This window comes from Fundulus heteroclitus, chromosome 12 (assembly GCF_011125445.2).
Source record: "Fundulus heteroclitus isolate FHET01 chromosome 12, MU-UCD_Fhet_4.1, whole genome shotgun sequence".
Classification (NCBI taxonomy): domain Eukaryota; kingdom Metazoa; phylum Chordata; class Actinopteri; order Cyprinodontiformes; family Fundulidae; genus Fundulus; species Fundulus heteroclitus.
Genome location: NC_046372.1, coordinates 20,912,831 through 20,925,020, shown reverse-complemented (window position 1 = coordinate 20,925,020; position 12,190 = coordinate 20,912,831). Strand labels below are relative to the sequence as shown.

The 12,190-nt window shown below is 41.7% G+C and overlaps 1 protein-coding gene across 1 annotated transcript in view; it reads left to right on the top strand.

Moving 5' to 3' along the window:
- Positions 1 to 12,190, top strand: part of LOC105924430 (protein mono-ADP-ribosyltransferase PARP14) — a 68,821-nt gene that overhangs the window by 4,553 nt on the left and 52,078 nt on the right. Inside the window, exons 2-4 of the mRNA XM_036143584.1 lie at positions 4,792 to 4,892; positions 7,330 to 7,360; positions 8,932 to 9,000. Coding sequence (XP_035999477.1) covers positions 4,792 to 4,892; positions 7,330 to 7,360; positions 8,932 to 9,000 — 201 coding nt within the window. The remainder of the gene's footprint in view (positions 1 to 4,791; positions 4,893 to 7,329; positions 7,361 to 8,931; positions 9,001 to 12,190) is intronic.

Below are 12,190 nucleotides of genomic sequence, written 5' to 3'. Positions count from 1 at the left end.
AAATCCCACCAGATGAAACAGCTGTAGTGTCTTCTCGGGATGGCGGGGTGCCAAAAAGAAGGATGAGCACATCGCGTCCATCGCTTATAAAACCCTCCATTGTAATGTTAACGCGTCGCTTCGTTGTTAGGGTCGGCGGCTACTTTGGGCTGTGTTGCATGATTGGAGTTGGTGGCCATTTTGACCACATTGCATCATGGGAAATGTAGTCTGTCACGTCCTGAACTAATGCAGGTGTCACGTCCTAAACTGACGCAGGCTGTCACGTCCTGAACTGGCGCAACAACACCCACGTGCAGATGCTGTTCCTGGACTTCAGTTCAGCATTCAACACCATCATCCCACAGCATCTGGTGGGAAAACTGGAACATCTGGGCTTCAGCACACCCCTTCGCAACTGGCTGCTAGACTTCCTCACCAACAGACCTCAGTCGGTCCGGGTCAGTCAGAACACCTCTGATGTCATCTCCCTCAGCACGGGCTCCCCTCAGGGCTGCATCCTGAGCCCCCTGCTGTTTGCTCTGATGACACACGACTGCACCCCCAGGTTCACCACCAATCACATTGTGAAGTTTACAGATGACATGACGGTGGTGGGCCTGATCAGAGACGACAACGACCAGGACTACAGAGAGGAGGTGGAGCAGCTGGTGGGCCGGTGCAGAGACAACAGCCTGATCCTGAACGTGGAGAAAATGAAGGAGATCATCATTGACTTCAGGAAGAACAGGCCTCACCATGCTCCACTGCTCATAAACAGCTTAGCTGTGGAGGTGGTCAACAGCACCAAGTTCCTGGGTATACACACCTTAGACCTCACCTGGTCTGGGAACACCACGTCACTGGTGAAGAGGGCACAGAAGCGCTTGTACTTCCTGCAGAGGACGAGGAGAGCCCACCTTCCCCCGCCCATCCTCACAACCTTCTACAAAGGCACCGTAGAGAGCATTCTGACCAGCTGTCTCTCTGTGTGGTGCGGAGTCTGCAGTGCCTCTGACTGGAGGAACGTGAGGAGAGTGGTTAGGACAGCAGAGAGGATCATCGGGGCTCCTCTTCCCTCCATTAAGGACACTTCATCCCAGCACTGTGTATCCCAAGCCCGTAACATCATCAGAGACCCCCCACCCCCACCATGGACTGTTCTCCCTGCTGCCCTCTGGGAAGAGGTTCAGCAGCATCTGCTGCAGGTCCACCAGGTTCTGCAACAGCTTTTTCCCTGCTGTCATCAGACAGTTGAACTGTTGAACTCTAAACTTGACTCTGCATCACACTTGCATCATTATTTTGGCACTACCAACATTGCCGAACTTTTATAATCCATTAAATAGTACACAGCTGAATGTTTACTGTATTTATGCAACATATTATTTTGCACTGCACTGAACTTTTTCATATGAATGCCTTTTTGCACCATTATTTTTGCGCCATAAACATGCTGGAACATTCTTCTTTTTTGCACACTGTTTTTTCTCCTGAATTGTTAAATTCTGATCACTGCTGCACTTTATATTCTAATGTTGCCTTATTCCACCTGCAATCTCATTACACTGTCGTAAGCTGTATGCAACAGAATTTCATTCTGTAAGCAGTCTGTACATACAAAATGACTATAAAGTTTTCCAAGTCTAAGTATAAGCTCTGCACTGTGTCCAGTTCTGTTTTTTTCCACCTTTTTTCTCCATTTCATGTCAGGCGTTTTGCCAAATCCAACCTCTTTATACAAGCAGGCTAGTAAAATAGTGACAGGTGAGACCACCTTAATATCAAACAGATCAAATAGTAAAATGAATAAATGAAAATAATGTGTAATGAACGGAAACTGAGGACCCAGAATTCAATCAGACAATAAACAGATTTCGTAAAAGACAGTTTATTTAGAGGTAAACTGCAGCATGTCAAGAAGTGGGCACAGAGTCGAAACCGTCAGAGTCAGACAGGAGGATCAGAGGAGATTACCAGAGTTTGAAATCCGAGAGCAGGTCAAGAGTCAAAGCCGGGTGATAAGAATCCAAAGACAGTCCAAATCAGAATCCGAGGGCAGAGTCAGGGCACAGATACAGGTCCTGTAACCGGCAGGCAATCAGGACAGACGGTAAGGTATGCTTAGAGAATCAGGAGACAGAAGAAGGGTCAGATCACAGGTATGCAGGCAGACAGAAAACGCTGGAATAGATTTACCGGTGGCTCATAATAATCTGGCACCAGTGTCTGGTCTGAGAGCTGGTTAAATACTCAGCGGAGCAGGTGGATCTAGTGAAGGCTAATGAGAATGGGGCGGAGCTGCACAGGTGTGTGAAGTGGATAATCAGACCAGCACTAGTACCAACATCATGACATGATGATGATGATGTAAATAAGGCGCGTTCAAACATCTTTATTACGTTTGAAAATACATAAATTTTGTTAAGTTTCATCATCATAACACACGTTTCTTAATCCAGTCTAATTGGTTAACTTCTCTCCTTTGATCACCTGGAGCACATTTCAGTTTTTTATTTGTTTTTTTTACTATCAACGAATCACAGCTCCTAAACGTTGGATAAATGTTGCCTGTTCCGATTAGACTCGATGTCAGCTGCAGCGATCAGAATATGATGTTAACCATGGATTAACATCAAGTACAGATCAGGACCATCCTGATCTGTACTAACGCTGCTTTCCGCTGCTGCTTCTGCTGGTGTTAATGGGTGGAGGACGTTTAAGTTTTGTATTGTTATGCCAGAAACGTGTTTGATTATGAGTATTATTATTAATTATAATTCACTATTATAATTTTAATAGATCATTCAAACTCAAATGGTGGCTATAACAAACGTAATTGAAATGGTTGTGATCCAAGGGCTACAAAACTGTAATGACTAACACTAACAATGCATTTATTAATCAGCTCTTATGAACTTATTTATGCTGGAAAAGTGTCTGATCGGTGGTGACTGATCAGACTTATCCAGCAAACGTTGATACGCTGGAGTTTTAACCGTTGCTTCTTTTTCAGAAACCAATGAAAATGTCTTAGTTAATTCAGTTACCTCGAAAAGAAGTAATCCTTTACTCTTAGAGACAATCCAACTTCTGGATCAAAATAAACACAAACAATTACTATTCCACACATTATTATTTATTAAACCAAAATAATTCCCTGTTACTGTAATTATTATATTTAATGGACACTAGGAAACACTACTCGCTACTCAAAGAACATGCTAAAGAAAATAAATAAAAATAAAACAAGTAAAAATGGATTAAATGAGAGGTAGCAATTCTTAGTTATTTAAACATCACATTCAAGAAGTCGGCACTTTGTCATAGCAGCATTGAAAAACAAAATAGCTTTGAGAAAACAGACCTGCTGGATGGAAGATGCTTTATATTCCACTACAAAGCTAAGCCGACAGCTTATTGCTACTTTGTACCTTCCCAAGATGGAGACTATGACGACATATGACCTACGATATTGCGTGATGCGTTAGGAGGAGGTCCTAATGACGTCTTTAGCGCACACGCCTAGTGAGGGGCGGACTTTGGTCAGGAGGCAGTTTTACTCCTGAACAAGAACTTCAAAGAAAGTGAGCGAAACTGGAAAATGTAGACAAAGAGATCAGATGAAGTTAAGATGAGAAAGGGAAGAGTGGCCATTGGCGGAGTCTGCTTACAATCAAACCAAAAACAACACAGTCAAAATCACTTATAAAATGCATGCACACACATCAGGAATATCCAGCAAAGCTAAACAACTCTGTCTCGGAATAATTAAGCATTAAACTAATTCCTAATAGGTTCTGTACAGGCACAAAATAATTTGCCTTATGGGTGAAAAGAGAAATAAAAAAGTAAATCCTTTCTTTACTCTGACATTTTCTCGGCGGGGTGTTCTGGTTTTGGGTCCGAGGATCTGTGGTTTCAGCAGCTTCGGGCGGTGCTGGTCTGTCAGGCAGCAAGGAAAGGGGGGATCCCACTTGGTCCCTGGGCTCTGTCCGACACTTTGTTTGGCCAAAACAACAGCGGGGTTCTTGACAATCACTGGAAGATAAGCGGCTCTCAGTCTCTCTGATCGAAGTGAATTCAAAGTACTTTTAAAGTCGACCTCCTGCATAGGAAAGCAGGGAAAGTTTGATTCGGAAGTTCTCGGTCCAGCGAGAAATCGAACACGTGCCACATGGGGAAAATCCCAATGGGATGAACAGCTGTGTGTCTTCCCAGTTGGCGTGTTGCCAGTGAAGAAGAAAGAGTTAAGCGCGCCAGGCGCCTTTATATTGTATAATAGCAACGTTATCTCGTTGCTAGGGCCGGTGGTCGCGTTGACCATATTGCATGCTGGGAGTCGGTGGCCATTTCGACCATATCGTATGCTGGGAACTGGAGTCTGTCTCATCATTAAATGGCATAACAGTATCAAGAGTGTTAGACACTACAGCCTACCTGAGGTCCTGCTGTCCATCTCCGTCCCTTTATGTGGACTCATCTTAGGAGGATTTCCTCCAGTAGGACAACGCTCCATGACACAAAGCTCAGATAATAAGGAGCCCACTGACCTCCAATGGCCTCCAGAGTCAGCAGATCTCCAGCAGGAAGTTCCCATCATGGATGATCGGGTCAACAAATCAGCAGCAACTTTATGCTGCTGTCATGTCCACCTGAACCAGAACCTCTGAGGAACCTTCCTAACATCTTGTTGAGTCTGTGACATGAAGAATAAAGTTCTGAAGGGAATAACCCAAACCCGGTAGGATCAAGGTGTCTCATGTGGCAGATGAGTGTTTGAATTGACCAGATGCTGTTCTGTGTTTCCAGTCAGAGAGCGCGTCCTCGCTAAGAAACATCATGAGATCTCTGTGGGGAACAAAGCTCTGACGTTACGGCTGAGTTTGGCACCAGGAGGCGAAGCTTCTCAGGTAAAACGTCAGGTGTTCACAGGTGGAGTGGCAACAGCAGATCTCCATCAAGACCTCCAGCGACTTCACCTCCCAGATGTTCCCTCAGGACCGTTTAAATGTCTGGTTCTGTCAGATAATCTGTTCAGATCAGGAAACAACATTTTACCAATAAAAGAAATGTTTCCTTCCAGGTTTAGTGGATTTTATAATGAGCAGCTTTATTATTTCCTCATATTGAACCTTCAGCTCCATGAGGAAACAGGTTTTTCTCTCCTGCTGGCTGACAGGAATCTGTTTTCCAAAGTGTTTTTGGAGCTTAGTTGGTTCAGTTCAGTGGCAGGAACGGGTTTAGTGTCTGTGTTGCAGCCCGGTGATTCGGTACCTGCTCCTCGTTAGCTACGTCTCGTTAAAGGCTGGTAAACACGTCCCTACAGAGCTGCAGCTGTTCACACTCCTGCAGCTCTAAACTCCTTCAGTCTGGGTAGATTTGTTAGTTCTGAGTTTGTATTATCCTAAAACTCAGCTCATTGGTCAGCCTTGGCTCAAGTTTTAATGTGTCTAATAAATAAAATGTTATTTTTATTGAAAATCCAAAGCAACTCCTTGTCCTATCCAGATATCATATTTTCTAGTTAGATATTCTTAACTGCTGATCTAAATGGAAACCAGGACCAGCTGGGTCATTCATGGATCAGGTCCAAACAGATTTAAACTCCAGGTTTTTTTTTTCTTTTAGGATCAAAGCTAAAGAATTACAGCCTGTTTGGACTGAAGGAAAAGTTAGAAATGTTTATCAGGAACGATCTAATCTGAAGGATCTCCAGCCTGTCATGTTGGAAATAAACTTTTTCTCCGTTCATTTAAGCTTTAAAGGTTTTATTTTTTATATTAAACTCAAGTCGGAATACAGAAAAAAATCATCTTTATATAATCTTTAGTAAGATAAATAAAATATTATTAGTATGTGATGGCATTAACATTTTCATATCAGCTAAAGGTGTAGCCATGACAACACCATAAAGATTTATCTGTTAACAGCTTCCTGCTCGCATGGTTGTCTCTGACAAAAACTTAAAGGCAGTTTAAACTAAAGGTTCTCAGTGTCGCCGACCTGCTGGCGGTCCGAGGAACTTCCTCAGCTTAAAATAGTCTGCAGGACGTTTTTACTCTCTAACATAAAGATCATTAACAGAAACCCATTAAGGTGCCGGCTGCAGTGACGTGCGGTAGGGTTCATAGCTGGTGAGGCACTGACGTCATCAAAGTCAGATTTACAAATATTTACACTGAGTAGAGTCATTGCAAAGTGTTGAAGGAAACTGATTAAGCCAAATCAATTCACCAAGATACATGGGAAAATATTAGCCTCGTGAGACCATCCTGATCTCGCAAGCTTTCAAGGTTTCACTCGCAGATCAGTCTGGCTACTCTCCGTTAAAGAAAATTTGGAGCCGTTCACCAAACGAACGTCCAATCAGAGTTGGCTTTGAGGCGGGTTGAGGTGTGACTCAACGAGTCACTTGGCCCGTCTATCACCAACATAGGCCAATCAGCTAACCAGTATTTTCGCCCCTTCCCAAAATTACTTCAACGGAAGGTTTCCAGATGGATATGCAGAGCAAATCTATCTGGCGGAGTCAGGTAAGGAAAATATTGATTCTTTGATAAAAAAAATAAAACTAAATTATTTGTCATTTGATTGGTAACAGTTTATGAGTTATGACGGATTTCTGCATTTATAACACATTTAAAAACTATAACCCACATTGCGCACTTTTTATTACAAAACAAAACGTGAATAATTATCGCTGTCTTACCTCTACTTATAAATGAAGTCCATGCGGCGCTCTTTCTGAACAAAAATATTGGTCATTTTCTGGTAAAAGTTCTCTTTATCTTCTTCAGTTTTAAAAGTCTCTCAGTCTCAAGGGAGCTCACTGCCAGGGAGGAAAGCCTTCCCTGATCAGTCCTGTTCCAGGTGTACGTTTTGAGTCTTTTTGTGCTTTACTTGTTTAGCATAACTGGTTAATAAAACATCCATAACTTGCTGTCACTCTACAGTTTTAGGATCACGAGCGGAAAAACAAACTTGTGCTCTTCGAACTCTTTGAAGGGGCGGGGCTTGGTTCCTGTGCCTGTGTTGTGATTGGTTGGGAGGATGTAATGACTGTAATATTAACCTACATGGGTAGAATACATAAGAAAGGAAATATTTTATTCTATCACTGATAAATGCCTATCAATTGGTATATATTGTTATTGAATTATCATCCAGCCCTAATTTAAAATCAAACTCTGAAACTCGTCTCTGTAACATCTGCAGCTGGACCTTTAGTAAACTTACTGGACTCTGAGGTTTATTCTGTCCGACCCGATGTTGTTAAGAAGAACTCGGCTCATTCGTTTCAGACGATCTTGTTCTGTGTTAAATCATCTTTTTGTGTTTTTTCCACAGAGCCCGCCCAGCAGCAGCGATGTCGCCTCAGGTAAATCTGCTCTGTTCAGGTTTTATGTTGTCATCAACCCTGGTCCTGCTGCTGGATGCTGGGTTGACCCGGTTCTGTTGATGGAGGAATCCCTCAGCTCTCATTCTGGGTTCTCTATTATCTAAAGCAGAGGGAACTCCACAGATGTAGTTTTCAGATTTAAACAGGCATGAACAATCTAAAACCAAGTCAGATTAATTTAAACCCATTCGGGTCACCAGGCTGTGCTGGAAACCTGCTGGGACTGAAATTTTGAAACTTTTGAGATAAATGTTAGTGTTTTTTTAACATAATTAAACTTATTATTTTTCCTTTTTTGGGCTTTTTATTTTGCTGAGAGTCAGAATAATAATGATAATTTTTAAATAAAAACATTTAAAATCAACTTTCAGGCCTCTGCAAAATAAAAGACACAGAACTAAACTACGGTTAAAATGCAATAAAATACAGAGAGGATACTTTTTTTTTTGCTCATGGAGATATTGTAGATGAAGAACAAAAAGATGATGAGGCTGTGAACAAGGACAGGGGTGGTGTGAAGGGTTAGGGAGGGTGGAGATAGTTTATGCTGTGAAAATCATTACAAATATGCAGAACGAGTGATATTCCTGATGTGAGCCTGAAATGACAGTGAGCTGTGAGCGATGACACCCAGACCGGGGAGCCGTTTATAGAAACGAAAAAAACTGCTAACTTTGGGTCGTGTAGATATGGTACTGACCAGGAAATTTTCAGTTGTAATTAATGGAAATTGTATGTAAAATAATAATTTATGTCTGATAAGCAGGTGGGGAACAAGGAAGATGAGCGCAAAATTAGGTCAGTGGAAAAGTACAGCAGGGTGTCATCTGCATAGTGATGGAAGTGGAGGGTGAATTAGTGAAAACTATTGCCAAGGAAGGAAGGAGATAGATAATGAAGAGAAAAGGCCCCAGAACTGAACCCTGAGCGACACCTGGAGTTACAAACTCTTTAAATGTCACTTTAGATCAGGCAACAAGAAACCTCTAAACCTTAATATCTTCCAAGTAAACAGTCTGTGGTTGGTAAATGAAATATCTTAATATTTTATTTTGTAAGATGACATGAGAGAAGGGAGGGAGATCTTGTTTGCTGTCCAGTCACAGACAAGAAGTCAGTGAAGACTTTGATTTAAGATGCTGATTCTGTACAGACAAATTCAGCTGATTTGCAAAATGTTTTCCTACTAAAGAAGCTTCAGTTTCCACCCAGTTAATAAATTTGGAGCAGTCGTTTAACCTGAGCAAGCACACTGCAACAGTGGAGAGGAACAACTACTTTTTAACAGATAGAGAACACCTGCAGAACCAGAACCAGGCTCAGTAAGAGCTCCCATTTGCTGCAGCTGGCTGGTTGAGAAAACTGGAAGAACCAACAGAGTCTTAGTTCTTCCTTTAATGTATTTGGAGTCATTGCTCAAAGAAATTGTTTAATTCAGAAACGCTTTCAGTTTATACAGCAGACAGTAAATTGTACTCGCACACTTCCTGGAGAGTCTGTCAACAGAATTTGACAGGAAGAATTTATAAACTAAAATATGTTTCTCTCAGAACCAGCTGCAGATTCCAAGAACCAAAAACTTGAACCTGAAAAAGGATCTTCTGCAACAAACCAGAAGGGTAAAAACAAACTTGTTAAAGAGTTTATATAACTGTGTCCTCAGAAGGGACTTGGATTATGTCACTGTCTACAGCAGTGTTCACTCAACGGTTAAATGTTGATATTTAACAGTTGAGTGAGGCGTATTGTGTCACTTCCTGTTGTCACGGTGTGAATCGGTGTCTGTTGCTCCAGACTCTCTCGCTTTTATATCTTTAATCTCTTTGCTGTAACATCTGTTTTTAACAGATAAGCACGTTTAAAATATTCTCTGTTGCTGCACATCGCGCTTGGGAACTCCTTTTGTCTCACACGGTTTGTTTTTTGGCATGGTAAAAGGGCGCTAGCCTAGCTTTAGCCTAGCCTAGCTTTAGCCTCACAATGACTCCTTCTCCTATTACTTCAGCTTCTCCGTCTCTGTCTAAGTCTCCCCTTATCTCCTGCTCTCTGTGTCAGATGTTTAGTTATTCCTCTGCCTCCTTTAGTGATAATGGTACATGTAATAAATGTAGTGTTTTTGTAGCTTTGGAGGCGAGGGTGTCAGAATTGGAGACCCGGCTCCGTGCTGTTGAAAAACCAGCTGATAGCCGCCCCTTTGCTAGCACGCAGCCACATAGACCTAGAGTTACTTCACGTAGCGGTCCTCCAGAAGCAGCAATCGAGCAAGCGGGTAACCAGGCCGGCTGGGTGACGGTTCATAGAAAGCATAGCTCTATCTTCCAGCCCCCAGGACACCACCAGCCCATCTGCGTTTGTAACAAATTTTCCCCACTCAGCGACACACCCGCTGAGAAGCCAACCCTGATTATTGGGAGCTCTATAGTCAGAAACATGGCACTAGAGCATGGACCGCGGAACGCATTTCAAATTGGTCGGGCCCATCAGGCAATACTCACAATACCACTACCCATCACATACGCACGCGCCCACATAAGCTTACACATAAAACACCAGCATCCCCTTGATCCCGCAACTGATTTGCGTCATGTGACACAAGACAAGCCAATCCATTTTTAGACACCAGAATTTATTGCTTTCTCATAGGCTGTGGTCCCTGAGCATAATAAATGTGTCTGCCATGTTATATTTAAAATCTGCACCGAATCTTTATTTAACTTTTTTTCTGACGTTCCAGCACACACGCCCTGGATTTATTTCCACTTACAATGATTATATAATAGCTTACACAATATTTACAGAATAAAAATACTTTAAAAAGAAAAGTCAAACTCACCCCTGCTCTAAATATTCTCTAAAAGCTGTCCCCGGAAATGTCCCAGATTTTACCGAGGGGTAAAATGTTGCATTTAGACTGTTATTACGGTTGAGCTGTTGCGCGCAGAAACAGGTGTTACGGTTGCTGGTTGTGCTACTATTAACATAAAGACGACGAACAGAGCGCACCACTAGAGAGGCGGTAATGATGCTTTTGGATGTCAGCTGCCATTAAAACACAAAAAAAAGAAGAAGAAGTGGAAGTTTGTTGTCAACCAGTGGCAACTGATGGGGAGCTGCTGTGTCATGGTAAGTGTGTTAATTGATTAATTTTATTTGGATCGGGCTGATCCTGTGAGAAATGTTTGGTTTGTGTCCAGGTTAAAAAAAATATCAATAAAAACTAAGACAACACCACGAGTTGCTGCTCACATGAGTAAAAGACACTTAGATAAAATGTTACAGAATGATTGAAATCTCTTAGTAAGGCGCCAATCTGGTACGCTGGTTCTCCAGGGATCAACAAGGGTTCATCTAAAGATGTTTTAGAACTGATTGGTGACCTTTGGTTTGTATTTCAGATAGTTAGTTATAAGTAAAGTTATTACAAGTTGTTTTGCTGATTTATGATTGTGATTTATGAGCATAGACTTCCAGTTTTAGGTGTGCTTTTCTACTGCTTAGTTTGGATATATGAAAGTTCCTCATGAAGAAATAGGAGTCAGTAACAGGAAAACTGAATGAGACAAGATCTGCATAATCTGAGAATGATAGAGGAAGGGATAACCACCTGTTTAATGTCCATTTATGTTTATGCTTTTAGCTCCTAATATTGTGGTAATTAGCATTTTTTGTATTTAATCAGATGAGATAATAATAAAAATAATAATAAATGGAAGTTTTCATGTTGTACATTCTAATGGTTTTGGAAGTGATTTTAATTATATAATGTCTGCTTTAGAATAATGTAAAATTGATACAAGAGGAGAGAGGAAGAAGATAGGAAGACAGAAAGGAGATTAAATGAGAGTGGAGGAAAATAGGAACACTGATGGAAAGAACGGTTGACAAGAAGGCAGAAAATTTTACTTCGAGTATTAATAAAGTTCAAGTGATAAAGCGTTGACATGATTTAAGTGATAAACTAACGTATTGAGTAATGTAGTGTGTAAAGTATGCTATGTGAAACAGAGTGACTCAGGTTTGAGTTGAGAAGCCCAATTGTCTGAGGATATAACCTCTCTCTGAGTCTCTGCACGGAACACGAGTTTCACTGCACTTCCCTAGCTGTGGCAGAATGAAGAGGCAGTTTAGTTGTATTTTTTTCTTGTGCTATTAAAAATTTCAGTTCTGCACATATTATATCTTTTTCTCCTCTTATTTTATCCAGACCTCTGGATACCGTGGCTGATGGCTCTTCAGACACAGAAGGCCTTGAAGAAACCAGAGATGATCTCATGTTAGCTGACTCACTGACCAGAGTTAACTCGCCTTATAGGAGCAAACAATATACTAGCACATCAACTACTACCATACACATACACATAACGTAGCTATACACACTTTGTGTAAGTTTATACATGCTTATGCTGCACTACACACTCAATCACTTGCATTCTTGTCAGGAGGATTTCCAAGTCTGTGCTTTTTTGAACATGATTAACACCTTTTCACCTCACATCACCACAACCCATTTTCTTGTCTCAAACAGGTTCTATGCACAGCTCCACTTCTTCCTGAACCTCAGCAGCTCATTTGTTTCCTGTCTTTCATTTCTGGTCAGACTGATTAATCCAGGTGTGTCTGACCTCAGTAACCAGCCAGACACACCTGGATTAATCAGTTTGTCCAGTGATGAAAGACAGGAAACAAAGGAGCTGTTGACGTTCAGGAAGTAGTGGAGCTGTGCTTATAGCCCATTAGTGGGAGGCGGCAGAGCTCTTTGGGTCCCACAAAATTGAAAAGCCCTGCTAACCACCCTTGACCCCTCCACTC